The sequence below is a fragment of the Chlamydotis macqueenii genome, chromosome Z, assembly GCF_036417535.1.
Source record: "Chlamydotis macqueenii isolate bChlMac1 chromosome Z, bChlMac1.mat, whole genome shotgun sequence".
Lineage (NCBI taxonomy): Eukaryota > Metazoa > Chordata > Aves > Otidiformes > Otididae > Chlamydotis > Chlamydotis macqueenii.
The window spans coordinates 973,634-989,009 of NC_141593.1; the positions used below are offsets into that span (position 1 = coordinate 973,634).

The window sequence follows — 15,376 nt, forward strand, 5'->3', positions numbered from 1 at the left end:
TGTGGCATTCACAAATGTTTTATTTTCTTTCTCCCATTTTTCCATTTGAGTCTTTGCTGCTGTTTATCCGCAGATGTTTCTCTTTCCTCCTTCAGCTTTTTGGCTTCTACCACCTTTCCTCCAGCCCCTGCTTTTCCACCCCTTTCTTCTCCAGCTTCCATCCCTCACTAAGCACTTCCTCTATCTTTTTCCTTCTCCCTACCTTCCCTTTTCAGTGTTTGGCAAGTACCAGGACTCTTGTGGTTTTGTTGTGTGGGAGCGTGAACGGATGCACAGAGAAGCTGATAAGTGGCTGGGACTGGAGCCCAGGAGCCCCAGCTCCCAGATCTCTTGGAATACCTTGGGAATAAACCGCCTGCAGAGTCTCCTGATCTTCTTGGTTTAAAGAAGACGCAAAGTTGACAAATGCTTTTTGTCTGTGGAGAAAGCTGTACAGCTGTTTGCAAAAGGACAGGTAGAGAAATAATTGAAACAGTATTTGAAACAGCAGAGCAACCCAGCTAATTATGGGTGTAAGTGGTGGGAGAACCTGGCCCTAAGATGTTACCCTGCTGAGTGGCAAAGGAATGTGGTGGGGTTTTATCCTTGCTTACAAACAGAACTTCTCTCAGAGAAGCTTCCCCCCTTACACAGTGCTTTTCAGCAGCCATCTCCAAAGCCACGCAGAGGACTTCAGAGCTGCTCCTCCTCCTATTTTGCAGGTGGGAAAGGCCATCCCAGATCACAGAAATTCCAGAGAATGAAAATCAGTCCAGAGAGCTCAGGTAGTCCTAGGTCTCTGCTCTCACCCCTGGGTCAAATTGGCAGAATGATTAAGAGATTAATTTCCTGGTCTGCCACAGATTCCTGGTGTGGCCCTGCGCAAGCAATGTAGATTTTTTTTTTCTTTACTACTCTGACCTCTCTTTGAAAAATGAACATAATAGCACATTCACAATTCCAGGGTTAATTAAAGCATGTTATTAAAGGCTGTGATACTGTCGTCGGGTACACCCGATATGAGAGACAAAAAATACCACATTGGTGTGCTCAGTGAATTTGAGCCATCTGGAACCATAATAAATCTTTTTAAAAATAAAATAATAACTCAGAAGAGGTGGCCAGAGCTATCAAGCATTTATAAGGTGTCTGAGCTTCTGCTCTTGGAGGCAAAATTCCTCTGTGATGAAGGTGAAGTCTGCACAAAAATTAAAGATCAGACTGGAAGAGGTTTGCCTGCAGCAGAAATGGATTCCCATGGGATGATGGGCAACCAAACTCTTCTGAGAGAAAACTCGTTGATGAACATGTTGCTGGGGCCAACCCCTTTGCTAAGGAGTGCTTTGTAGACTTTGAATTAGTCTAGAAGAACAGCTGAGGCTCATACCAGGCTGCTGAGTGGCTGGGTGGGTCAGCAGGTGCTAAAAGCATCCTTTCGCTGCCCCGAACAGTCAGATAAGCGCTGCAGTAAGAAAGATTTTTCTGTGCTACGACTGAAGAGTTTCCTTAATCCTATTGATATCCATCCTCTTCCAGTTCCTTTGATGTAAACTGGGCAAATAACAGGTGAGGAGTAGCGCACACTTCAAGGACCAGTGGTGCCTTTGCCTCCCTCCAACCAACGGTCATGTTAGGTTTGTGAATTGCAGCACCAGCAAGCAGTAACTAGCAACATGGATCCAAAATTGTGGCTTACAACTCCTGAGAACCTCAGGAGTGTTGGCTACTACTCACGTGTGTGGTGTTTTCCCTGAGTGTTTGAGGGATCCTGGAGCCAAACCATCTACTAAAGCGAGAGCGCAGGGACACCGCTGATAAGTGAAGCAGCCTGGTCTGTGGCTGGGTGACCTCTCCCAGCACCAGCAGCATGAGCAACCCAAAGATGAAACCACAGGCATTTAAAAACCAGACAGTTACAGCCTCTTCATTTACACAGGTACTAGAACACGGCAAAATATGCTTTCCTGTATTTTTTATTACATTTTTCACGTTGACAGAGGAGGAGCTGAGGTGTGGAGCGTGTGGGTGACTTTCCTGCAGCAGAGCCGGGAATGCCTGTCCCCAGTCGCATTGTCCCAGACCTACTCCAAGGTCTGAACCGCAGCACTTGCCAAGGCTTTTAGACTTTTCTGCACCCACTTGTCTGCTCATAAGGGCTTTGAGACCAACCCCGGGACTTTCCACGGTGATGCTTTTGGCCGTGCATAAGGCCTTGAGCTGGGGAGCGGTTCCTGGTGCCGTGCAGCACGGTGCTGGCTTGGTCCCCGCTCCCTGGGGCTGGGCTGGAGGCTCCCGGGGCTGTGGGAGTGCCTTCAGGGCTGGAGGCTTTGGATAGAATAATTTTTAATTGCATTGTTTTGACATCTTGATTAATTATTCGTTACTCTAATACAGGTAGGAACACTTGCTGTGGAACTGGCCAGTGCAACCATGCCCAGGGTACGGTGACACTTGCAGCATCAGCGAGACCTGAGGAAAGTGCCCAGCTGTAGCACGTGGTGACTTCGGCACTGCCCGGGAGAAGTCCAGCTTCAAGGCCTCTGGGACAACTCCGCAGGCAAAAATTCAGCACCTGGGGTTGTAATTAGCAACAGCCAACTCTGTCCCGGTGACGTTTGGAGCTGTCAGAATTGGTGCTCTGTATTCTTGCATCACCTGCCACCGTGACCTGCTCAGGTGGTGCCATGTCCAAAAGGCATCCAGCAAAAGCACAAACCTCTCCCTGAAAACCTTAATACACATGCTGAGAGTTTAAAGTACTTTGAACTGTGCAGACACACTATTTTGAGGAATAAGGTTGACTCAGCTCTCAGTTTACCCTGGCCACCTCCCCTCTCAGCGGTAGATCCTGCCGCGAAGCACTTCCGTGGAGGATTTCAGAATGGGTTTATCGGTGTCAATGTCCTGCTCCTGCATCAAAATTCAACGCTGTAACTGTAATTTTTAAGGCAAGGGATTTCACTGCAGAAATGCTGGTTTCTCCTGCCCGTCTGAATTCAATGGCAAGCTCGCCATCGCTCCTTTACCAAAATAAAACCCCAAAGGTGCTGTGGAGCGATGGAGTGCTTGTTGTAGAGCGGATAGCTCCACTCCAAACCTCCAGCACCCTGCCCACCTCCCTGAGCCCCTCGCTGCTCCGTGCCATCCTCCATCTGTCTCTCCCTGGCGTCTCCATGCATTGTCGCAACACAGGGACAAGGCTGGGACCTGTGAGTATCTGGAGGAGCGCACACATCTCCAACACCCATCCTGTAATCGCAAGGAAGCTACCGGCTCTGCTTAGAAGGGGTAAAAAACCTGGTATTTGGTTAATTTTCACCTCTAAGTGCTTTCGATGTGAATGCAAGAGGTGGTACCATAAAATGCTATTTAAGAGTTGGTGCTTGTTAAATATTGTGATCAACACAAGTTTTGATTCCCAAACGGAAAGAAGCTTCTGCCGTGTGAAGGAGATAATTTCCAGCAACTCAGCACTTCAGGGCACACTTCAGGAATTTTGTTATGTATTTTGGAGTTTTTAGTTTCTGCCTTTAATTAAAGCTTTAGATTAATGGAAAATCACACACAGCACCAGCTGATATTTCATGGGAACGGCTGTGCTTTGCCTCTGGGCTATCACTGCTACCCAGGCTTCACTGAAACATTTGCTCCCAATTGCGCTGGTGCTTCACATTTTGTTTCTGCAGTTGATTTAATAAAAGGAGAGGAACAAGTTTTGTTTGCCCAACAAAGCTATCTGTGAAGCTTTGCAGAGATTACACTGTCAAACGTGTTACCCAGGGGAGTTTCTAGACACGGTGCAGTTTTTTCTCCCCTTTGCGCTTTCCCAAACTTCCCCCAGAGCCACCTGCAGTTTACTTGGATTCACCAAGGACATCAGAGCTGGAAAAAGAAAGATTATCTGCGATGCGGGCTGTCCTCCCACCAACTCAATGCCACTCCCTTCCAGGCTCAGGGAAAAGATGCCGATGGGGAGAGTTTCACCCTCGGAAGGGACGAGGAGCCGGGGGTGAGATGCCACCAGCGATGGTTTTAAAGGAAGGCTGTGGGTGCCCCGCAAGCGGCACAGCCCGAAACCACGGGGGGAGGGATCCCTGCTTACGGAGTAAGCAACCGGTGGCAGAGAATAAGCCCCGCTGAGCACGTTTTCTGCCTGCTTAGTTACTATGCAAAATACCTTGAATGATAATGAATAGTGATTAATTAGGAAGACTTTGTATTTGCATCATACTTCTCAGGCTCAAAAAGTGCCTTTTAAGTAGGAATTGAAGCACAGGGTGCTCTGAGGGGACGGAGGGAGGCAGCGTGGCCAGGCACCGACAGGCCGGGGACAGTTTTTAGCTGTTTCTACCCGAGAAACAATTCCTGGCATCGCTGTAGGACAGAGTGATGCACGAGGAGTGCCTGCCCTGCTGGCGGTGGGACCCCAAATCCACCTCCAGGCGCTAGGAGATGGGGAAAAACCCATTCCTGGAGTGTTCCTGAGAGTTATTTCCAGTGGGCTCCTGTGGGCAATGCTGCCCGTCGCGGGCACGGGCCCTCGCACGCCGGTGAGCCCCACGACTCTGTGGCTGCTGGGAGAGCTGAAACCACCCAGGGGCACCTGCTTGGGGCTTACTCTTATGTTGTGCAAAAGGACGAAGAATAAAATGGAAAAAGAAAAAAAAACACAATAAAAAATATGGTGTTTCAGGGCCTCAAGTGAGGACTCTGCCAGGGGCTGGGGGCAAGAGCAGGGGCGGGCTCCCGGGGAAGCAGCTGGGAGCGAGGAAGAAAAAGATGTATTAAAAAAGTTGGTGTTTTAATGAAAAATAAAATAACAAAATGCGACGCTGGCTTTGAGGAAAATGAGAACTGGCTCCGCGGGCGCGCGACGCGACTGAGCCCAACCGAGCCGAGCCGAAGGTAGCCGAACCGGACCGAGTTCAGCCGAGCCCAGCCGAGTCCTGCCGAACCGCGTCCAGCAGAGCCAGCCGAACCGAAGGTAGCCGAACCGGACCGAGTTCAGCCGAGCCCAGCCGAGTCCTGCCGAACCGAACCGAAGGCAGCCGAACCGAGCCGAGCCCCGCCGTGCACTGTACCTGCGCGGGGCGCGGCAGGGGCGGAGCGGAGCTGCTTCCTCCTCCTCCTCCTCCTCCTCCTTCTCCTCCTCCTCCTCTTGTTCCTACTTCACGCCGCTCCCTTCTCTTCCCTTCACCTCGCCCCGGCCGGCCGCGGCGAGTAAAGGTCGCTCTGTCCCCCCGTCGCGTCCGGCGGCGCTGCTGGCAGCCTACCGGCCCCATGCCCCGTGCCTATGGCCGCCATGTCCTCCGTGCAGCTCTACACCAAGGTGAGCGGGGCAGGGGGCGGGCGTGCCGCGAGGGGGTCTTCCTTGTATTTTTGGGGGGAGTTCCTTGTTTTCTCAGTGGTGGACCCGCAACTTTCCCCGCACCCCCGGTGGAGACCACTCCCCCCCCCTCTGCGGGTACTGGCCGGCCCAGGGAGCCGGGACAGGTGTGTCCTGCACCCCCCCGTCCCCTCCGTCCCCCCTGTCCCGGGATGTCACCCGCTCGAGTGAAGGACGTGGCTGATTTTCTGTAGGGAAAGGTGAACTTCGCCCGTGGGTCTCGGCCCCCTCCGTCCTGGGGCCGTCACCTGAGCGGGCTGAGGCGCTGCTCAAACACCTTCAGCTTCCCAAAATCCTCACGGAATGATTTCTTTTCCCCCCTCGTATTCGTAAAATACCACAGCTGAAAGAGAGGTAAGACCAGTCCTTGCAACTGCCGTAACTCCCCGAAGCGCTCCTGAGGTGCCTGGTTTCCAGTTCCCTGTTTGCTCTGCGACTCCCCGGTGTAATCCCTTGGCTGGGCTACGACCGAGCGCACCCGCTTCCTCATGGCAGGCGGGGAAGGTAACATGGCTGATGGCCTCGCAGGGTGCTGTGCGCCGCCGGGACGGCGCTCGGTGCGCCGGTGGGCTGCCAGCCAGCTGCCCTCCCCATCCCTTCCCAGCCAGAGACCCAGATTTCCTCCTAAAAAGTGGCCGTTGTGCCATGGGCACTGATTTCTTTTCAGTGGAGCCTGAGATTTAGACAAGATATTGCTTTATTTTTATTATTTTGTGGCTGTGGGATACTCGGGCAGGGTGTGGGGTATTCCTGCTTCTTGGCCAAAGTGGGCTGGGAATGCACCTGGTGTGGTTTGGGGGTTTCTACGCCCTTCCTGGCGAGAGGTTTGTGTCCGTAGAAATCTTTGCCGATTGACTTGGCCCGATGAAAGAGCTCCTTGCGCACAGTGGGGTATGCACCCAGTACGGAGCAGTAACTGGTTATGGGGAGAGCTCTTTCCCTGTGCTCCACAGCTTCCTGAGTGCTGCAGGCAGCTGGGATCCACGGGATGTGCTTAGTAAAAGCTGTCAGTAACGCTACCAGGGGCTCATCAAGAAAAGTGCTTGGCTTCAGAACTCTTTTTACTGAAAGACTGTAAAGTGCCAGCATCATCTGCTGTAATAATGAAAATTTTAGTGTTTCAAATTCTTTCTGTGACCCCTAGTCAGTGTGGTGATGTTGCCAGACTGGGACCGACCCTCTCAAGGAACCACTTTTTGTCTCCATGCCAGTCTCCCAAGCTTAACTTTTCTGCAGATTTCTGCTTCTGTAACTCATTTTGTGGACAGCTTTTATGTAATATTGGGGGTTGTCGCTTGTTTTTTTGGCCGTTGATATCAAACGGATGCAGGATGAAGTGTGAATCTGGCAGCTCCTCCTTTGAACCTGTGGAGATTTAAGAAGCTCCTCTGGACAGAGCAGGGCTGTCCATGAGTGGGCTGACCCCCGTCCTTCTCAGGAGTGCTTCAAAAGCAAAGTCTCGGGTTTGGAAACCCTTTTTTTTTTCCCCTTGGAAAATCTGAAGGGGAGCACGAGGAAAGCTGTGGCTGAACTCTGACATGCTGACCGCAGCATCTTGTTGGATGAGTGCGTGGATGCGATGGCAAGCGTCCCTGGGGAAGGGGCAGGCTGGCTGCAGGTGCTGTGTTACCCCTGTCTATGGGCTGGTTGTAACAACCAGGGTAATTGATTCTTAACTCGATGGTCAGGTAATTAACCTGTGTCATGTTTTATGCTGACTTGATTAGGTTTATACCTAAAGGGTATCCGATGCCTGCTGGAGCATTGCTTGTGACCTTGTTGCTTTCTAGGCACTCTTTGATGAGGCATCTAGGAAGCGATGGGGATTTGGTGACAATCTGTTCGTATCATTCATTTTTAATTTATTTTTAATAACGGTGAAGATTCTTGGGGAGAGCTGTTGTTTCACCGCTGCCTCTTCTGCTGGCGTCCGTCTGTCTTGTGGGGATGTTTTGAACCCGTATGGGTCATGGTTGGCCTGGGCACTGGTGTTCCAGTGAAATTTAGGGCTGTCCTGCTGGGTCGTCTTCTGCATGGAGCCTCTGTGCCAGCTCTGGGCTTTGAAGCAGCAGGAAAATGTTTTCTATGACTTTGAGAATATAAGAAAAGGAGCAAAGAAGGCTTTAAAAAAAAAAAAAACCCAACAACCTTTAGATGCTGAGCCTGAGGGTGCGAGTTGCTGATGGAGGTCCCCAGGACACAGCAGATGTGTTGCTCTCTAGCCTGCTCTTGGCAAGCATAAAGGAAGGTCCCAGCTCCTGCCTGAACATCACCTCTACGTGGATGCTGGCGTTTGGCCCCGTAGCTCGTATGGTGGGGAGAAGACAACTTGCTGCAAAGGGCTGCCCTGTGCCAAGCCGTTCGTTGCACTGTCTGTGCATCGCTACCAGAAGATGTGTTAACGGATAACGTGGGGCAATCAGAGGAAACGAGGGGTAAAAGCACAGGAGAGCTTTGGAGGGGGTGTTAAGGTGCAGGAGATGACTTACCAAGTGCAGAGGTGGGGCCTCCTGGATCACCTTAGCAGCAGAATGGGGATGAGGCTTTTCGAGGGAGGATGCAGAGGGAAGAAAGGTGAGTGATCCAGCCTGCTGGAATCAATACAACCGGCTTGCTAAAAGCCTATCGATCTGATGCACGGTATTGCGTTGGCACAACCACAGCAGTACCTCCCTTGGAGTCCTTCTGCCTCCTGCTTGAACCGGGAGGAGGGAAACTGCTGGGGAGCCGCTTCAGAGCAGCCGGGTGGGACTTCTCGGGGTCGTCCCGCCTCTCCTTTGTGCTGGGCTGCGATGGGAGCTACTGGGTGTTGTATAGAGAGCCCTTAACTTCCTCTTGGGACCTTGTGGGACACGTAGTATTTGCTTGGTGCTTGAGTTCATGCTTGTTAAGCTGTGCAAATGACTTTGCTGTGTTGGACTCAGCACTGCCCTGAGGAGCACTTGAACTGGAGAGGAACCCATCCTGGAAAGGCCAGCAGTTGGTGGAGGCCCTCTGCATGTCATACCTCACCTGTGCCCCTTTAAGAGCAGGGATGACGGGTGTTTAATAACCCCCATCAGACAAGATAATTAAGATCTGTGCCTAATTATGAACGTGAGGAGCAGTTCCAAAACTGCATCAGCCTTCAAGCACATAGAGCTCCACTTGGGTAAGTAGTTACGGGGAGACCATTATAATATTCTTCCACTCCTGGTGCGGTACCTGGGGACTGTGGAGTTATCTGGCTGTGGATTTTATTTTGTTGCAGAAACAAACAGGAGTTTAGTGTGAGAACGGGCAGAAGAGGAGCTGTGTCCCAGCAGAAGAGGAGCTGTCTGGTAAAGGCTGCAGATGTGGTCCTGGAGCTCCTGGCACCAGTGTGTGCAAGAGGAGTAGGGGAGGCAGGAGACCAAGGACTCCCTGTTCCAAAAACCTGTTCCAGGTGGTGAACTGGTGGAGCTTTCCCTAAATTGTGTATCACCCAGTCACCTTCCTAAAGCTGCCTGGGGCTGCCCCTGCTCCTGCCACGTCCCTGGGGCTCCTGCTAGAGCGTGGCAGCGGTGGGATGTGCCCGGCTGCAGCGCTGCCCGGCCAAACTGGTTGGAAGTGGGCACGGGACTTTCCCAAACCCTGTTTATCTGAAGCAGGAGGCAGCTCCCTGTGCGCAATGCTCTTTCCTTCCTCTCCAGCCAGAGCCCTCCAAAGAAACCTGTTGCTGATGCAGCTAAATGACAGCCGAGATGGCTGCAGCCCAATCCCTGTAAGCCCGTGAGATGCCAGCATTACTCTGTAATGAGATAACGGGGACGCTCAGCTCCGCTGGGCTGGGTGCTGAGCGCGATGGAGGGAGGACAGCGCCCCTGAAGACGCCATCTCCAGCAACAGTTTGGTTTGCAGTGTTAAAACCCGAGATTAAGCTTGTTTGCATGGCCAGTCTTCATTATTGTAAGGTGAAGCTCTTCCTGTTACTAAAAGAAATATAATTGCTATTGCTTCTGGGTGATCTGTTCTCTTAAAGGTCCTTAGAATATGTTAATTGTTGATTTAAGCGTAGCCTCTGAACCTCGTACAAAATAGTGCTTCAGCCAGGCTGGGGAGTGAGCTGTGCCTTTCCGCTCCTGGGGCGTCGTGCAGCTCGAGATACACTCTTCAGAAGGTTTGCAAGCTCTGGATGAGTAAGAAACCAGGATATTTATTTCCTTTTTAATTTTTTTTTCCCCCTCCCATCGTACGAAGTGACTGTTATCTGCCAAGTATTCTTTAGTAGACGATAGAACTTAATGCATTAAAAAATCCTCTCCTAATGGCTAGAAGCTCTCTGGTTTTCATTTAAAGTTGTATTAAATAAAAAGTAGCTGGAATGGATTCATGGTTTCTGACTCTGGGGAGAAACTTTTCAAAAGCAAATAAATACTGCCAGTGTGATCACACACTGGTTGATCAATGAATTGGTGTAAACCTTCTGGCATAAAACCTTTCTGAAAATGAGTTGTGCTTCAGGGCTCAGGGAGGATTTGTCCTTAGCGGCTGCCTGCGTGCTGGTTTGGGATTGAGGATCAGCTGGGAAGGAGCAGAGAAGATTTTCTGTATATTGAGTAGAGAAAAATTTCTGGGAATAAGTGTGGGGGACCGGGAAAGTTTGGGAATCAGTTCCGGGACATCCTTGAGGTCTCTGCTGCGGAGCTGTTAGGGATGCAGACCTCCTGAACTTCTGCCTCTGCTGTTTGCAAGTACTGTTAGGAAAGCAGGTTATACTTGAAGGCTTTGGGTGGTTTTTTTTTTTGTTTTATTTCTTTTTTTTTTTTTTTTTTTTTTAGATTATGAAAACATGTCAGGGTCATGCCACAAAGCACAGGGACAGCGCAGAGGCCATGCTGGAATTTTTATTTGAAGATGAGGCCATCTTGCTGAAGGAGCCGGATCCGTTGGCATCTCTGGTCTCCTCCTGATCCTGCCTCGTTATTAGCTGCAGCCACGGAGAGAAAAATCATTGAGATGTAAAATACGATTGCTCCAGCCGGCTCTCTGCAGCTGAGAACCGTGCCAAGGGCATGGCCACCTCTGCAGCAGCTCGGGGACCTCCTCAGCGTTGCTGGGATGGCACGGAGGAGAGAAAAGCGGAGGAGAACTTGAGGGTTTCCGTGCCGTTCAATCCACCAGTTATATGGCCTTGAGGAGAAGGCAGGGAGATGAGAGAAGGGTGCTGGTGGCTTTGTGGGCATCTCCCTCCCTCGATGGGCGGAAGATGGGCACGGTTTGCCCCTTGCTCTCCTGGTGCTGTGCTGATGGACGTCCCGCTGCAGGGCACACTGCTCTGGGGGCTTTGTGCTGTGAAAGTAACCATTTTTGTTTTTTTTTTTTTTCTGTCTCTGCAATTGTTCATCTCGGTTGTGCATTTAACATTGTTTGTGCTGAGATTCGATAAGAGCCACTGAGCTTGGTGCAGGTGCTGGGGCGCAGCCCTGGGAATGTCTCTGGCAGGGCTTAATTAGCCTGATTTCCACTTTATGCCCTCGTGCTGGTTGGGGTTAGTCAACCTGCCCTTTTTAAAAAGTTATTTTTAAGTATTCCTGCCCTGATATTGCTTTAAGGGTGTAAAATCACAGGCAGAATCCCAACGCACGCAGTTTGCTGGGTTAACTCCGGGGTGAGGGATGGAATCCTGGGGGACGGCAGTGGGTCCAGACCTGGGGCAACACATGGCTTCTGCCAGTCTTGTGGGGTGGGATAGGATGAGTTGGTCCTACTCCTTTTTTTGCCCTGAGGAAGAAGTTTAAATGAGGGTATTTTGTCACAGGCAGCCTGGCTGCTGTTGAGGAATGTATTTACAGTGGTGGATTTTTGCTTCGTTATTCTTCTCTGCTGCCAATAACAAGGAGTGGAAAATAATGACCCTGAAGGTGAACGCGTGCATCTCTTCTGATGACCAAGGAAAAAGCCTACGTGTGTTCATATTTCAAATAAATTTATATTTGAAGGTGATCTTGGTTACTGTAGCGCAATGCAGTTCTGGACATGTTGGACTTTTAATTTACAGGCCAGTCAGTTTGTAGTTGTGGCTAAAGAAAGGTGCAGTGTTGCCTTACTGCGATAGTTGTCCGGGAAGGAAACCACATGAGTAGTCTAACTTTAGCGTGAAGGTGGACTTTGGACATTCTGAGTTAGCTGACAGTATAATAAATAGCAGGTAGCGTAGGTGAAGCCCTGAGTGTTTTGGTGGTGTGGGTTGTTTCATTTATTTTTTTTTTTTTTTCTTTGTGTGTGTGTGGTGTTATTGTCTGCTCTTTGACCTGTTCTGCAAACAGAGGCATTTCGCAGTGGTTAAAGAAATATCAGCATGAACTACAATTCAGGTCGGGAAAATGACTGGTTTTGTTGCAGCAAGACCCCAAGCTTTGGCAGACACCTGTAATGTTTGCAAAATGTTTTAGCAAGGAATGCGCTATTTAGCAAAACCGGAAAAAGAAAATCGCCGTGAGCTTTCTGTGTCTCGAGTTGGTTGCGTAAAGCAGTTGTCCTCGTATGCCTCTGGCCTGCTCCAAGACACATCTCGTGAGGTTCGGTTCGGTTTTGAATTAGCCTGGTCCTCCAGAAATGAGCAGAGACCCGTCGGAGATTGTAGCAGGGCTGAGGAGGACTGGGGGTTGGTGGGTGATGGGTTTCACATGGCCTTCCTCTTTTGAATGCTCTTCAACATGATACTCAGGTCATGGTAAGCTCATCAGTTTTGCTAATGAAGCGATGAAGGGATTTGGTAGTTCTGCTCTTTGCCTTTCCTGTGGTATCCAAAGGGTTTGGAGGAGAACATAGCTGCAGGGAAGAGCCCACAGCCTGGAAATGTGAACTTTTCTCTAACTATGCTCTCCTTTTTGCCCTTGATTTGCCCGTGTCCAAAGTCTTCTCCAGCTGACGGAAACCTGTGAGTCATGGGAATGGGTTAAACATGTCAAAGGCTGGACTAGAGGCCCACAAGAACTGTAATGAGTGTAGGTCTGTAAACCCTTACTATGAGGAATGTAATATTGCAGAGTGTAGCCCCAAAATTTCTGCTTGGTGCAGGGTGGTGCAATGGTGGTGCAGCTCCACCAGCAGCGTGTGCACCCAACCTGCCATGCCACCATCCTTCACTGCTTTTAACCAAATCCTATTTGTTTTTTTTTGGTTTTTTTTTGAGTTTGTTTATTTATTTTCTTCTCCATGAGCAGGTTTTTAGTACTGACTTTTAGTACCCTGCGCTTATCTGCCTGAAGCTGGTGGTGCTGTTAGAGCGTTCGGACCCTGCTCTGGCAATTACAGCCGATCACCAACGATGCCGTGTAACATGTCTTGCTGCCCTCTCCAACTCTATTTATGGTGCAGGGCAGGTTTGTAGGATATCCTGGCCATGTCCTCCTTAATGCATGGCCATTGCCGCCTCCTTCAGTTTGATGTTTCCGTATGGGCATTGGTGGTGGTACCAGTGGGTGGTTTTGTGTTGTTTGTTGGTGTGCACCAGGTATTTGGTGCTTGTGTTGTTGGGCTCCTCAATAGGAGATGTGTACTCTGCCCATCCTGCCATTTGGGTGTTCCCGTTGACTTTCATCCATCCTCCCTATGAGTTTTTGTTTGCCACGTGTCTCTGGCTTAGCTATTCCCTGAGAACATATCTTCTCCATGCTTGAGGTTGACCAGCCCTTTCAGCTCATGACCGCTTCCCATCCTGCTGAACCACGGGCAGCCCTGCAGGGCTGGTGGCCTCCATGAAGGGACACGTTTCCCTTGGTGGCTCCACTAAGGTGCAGAGCCGGCGCTTATGATCCATACCTTCACCCTTCCCGTGAGTCATCGCCCAAGCTGCCTTACGATAGTCCTGCCGAGGTGTGAGGTGCCGGGAGGATGTGCTAACCACCATTTACAGGGCTGTTGGGAGCAGGATGTGTTGCAAATGCGTCACGGCCAGTACTTATCAAAATGACAGGTTACATCTCCGGGATGTGTCCTGGTGAGTCACCACTCTTCAAAGAATAAAAAGACCCTTAATACATTTAAAGATGGCTTTTAAAAATCATGGGAGACGGTGATAGGAATGCCTCGTTTCTTCTGAAAGCCCCACAGGGACAATTTCAGGCCGCTCAGGCAAACCTCCAGCTGCCAAATCCCCAAGCAGGCTGGACATGAGTGGGCAGCTGGGGCCGCTGACATGTGTCTTAACAAATAAATGTTGAAAACTGTTTAAAAAAAAAAATTAAAAATCTGATCCCCATGCCTGCTGCAGAGCTGGTCGTTAGTGCTGCGCCCCAAGCAAGCAGAAAGTCAGCGTAAGTGTATCTCAAGGTAGCAAGTGGATGTAGAGATGCTGAGATGATGGAAGCTATCATTTTCATTCTAATTAAGCTGAGTAACTCCCCCATGGATTTACGCTTCTTAATTACTTTGAGCTTTGATAACATGGGTGCTGCAGGTATTGCTGGTTTTTGGGCGCCAAGTGTGATGTCCAGCTGGGGAGGAGGAGCGATAACCACCAAGTGCTTTGGGGACAGTGTGGGTCTCGGTCAAGGACACTTAATCTCCTGGTGGGGTGAGGATGGAGAGCTGGAGGTGGCACTACTGAACTACTGTGATCTTGAACTGGTCCCACCTCTCCTGGTAGGACCATGCGTACTGTTTTAGAGACAAGGTGGCAGTGCAGGAGAAGAGGGTCCGTGTCTGCTCAGGGTGTGGACATCTCACCCAGGGGCTGCTGGAGAGCTGCCCTTAGGGGCATCTGCGGGATCTTCCCTACTCCAAATATTGGGGTTTTCTCCCCCATATTCTGGCATTGCAGAGATGCAATTTGCTTTTCCTCTCCCGTCTGGCTGTGATGCGTTGAAGTGGAGCTCAGGATGTGTTGTTGGTAGCTGGATGGCTTTCAGGGGACCGAGATCCCTAGGTGAGGGAGTTTGAGCTGGATTTGCCCTTGGCTCTCCTGCAGCACGTGTTTTACGGCCATGGGCATTATGAAGACCCTGACCAGAGAGATAGGAAAGTCATGGCTTGCTTCTGTAGAGCCGAGAAACACCAGGTTTGAAATCTCTTGCTCTGCTTTCCTCCTTCTTGCTTTCTTTTTTATTTTCCTTTTTAAGCCTTCAGTTTTGTTTGGAACGTGCCCTAGCAAGATGAGAACTCGTTCTTCCGTGTGCATAGTGGTGAAATGGATGCTTATGCTTCGTTTACCCTGCTGTGGAGGATGGAGGCAGAGCTCTTAAATAAAATCCTTTCTTTATTTAAAAAATAAGGAGGAGAAGGGAGGAAAAAAAAGAGAAAAAGAAGGGGAAAAATAAGAAAAAGAAGAGAGAGGAAAAGAAGAAGAACCACCTAGGTGCCTTAAGCACACGAGTCTGAATTCAGGAGATAATGGTGATTGAGGTGAAATAAAGGGCTGGTGCTTTGGGTGCAACTGGTGGCAGGGATGGCTGTGGATTTCAGCCTTGTGGCACTGCTGCCACCTGGCCCCTTGCTTGCTTGCTGGGAGCTGCTTTGAAGCCCTGTGCGCTCTCGTCGTGCCAAAATAAACTCGGAGTTCAGGCTGTCAGAGCTAATCTTCATCCTTTCACGCTTCACGCTCGTCGCCGCTGTTTTGGTGAGTGATGGCTGTGCTCGCACTCATTTATTTTGGGGAAATCCCTCCCTGGTATGTGGGAGCGCGGGGACCATCCCCGTGATGCCAGACCAGCTTTGAGAAACCAGAAACATCCATTTGCTCAACCCTCAAGGTGGGTTTAAATCATCTTTAGGAACAAAACTTGCTTGAATTTGCCTTTTAGCACCTGACGGTCCATGCTGGAGAAGATGAGATGGCTGAGGCTGCGCGACTCCTTGCGGTCTCCGAAGAACAAGCCGTGAGCAGGCTTTTTCCTCCCCAAGCACTGCTGCACCGGTGTTTGCATCCCAAAGTCCAGCACTGGGCAGAAAAACTGCTGTTCTCACCCAAACACAGCCTCCCTGGGGCCCCTCTTTTTGTCCAAGGAATGGTGTGTGGCAGAAATCCATATGTCTTTTTAAAAAATATGT

At 50.2% G+C, this 15,376-nt stretch overlaps 1 protein-coding gene across 1 annotated transcript in view; it reads left to right on the top strand.

Annotated features, from left to right (window-relative positions):
• The first annotated feature begins 5,205 nt into the window (after window positions 1-5,205).
• Window positions 5,206-15,376, top strand: part of MYO5B (myosin VB) — a 140,843-nt gene continuing 130,672 nt past the window's right edge. The window contains exon 1 of the mRNA XM_086771518.1: window positions 5,206-5,308. Coding sequence (XP_086627644.1) covers window positions 5,273-5,308 — 36 coding nt within the window. The 5' untranslated portion in view covers window positions 5,206-5,272. The remainder of the gene's footprint in view (window positions 5,309-15,376) is intronic.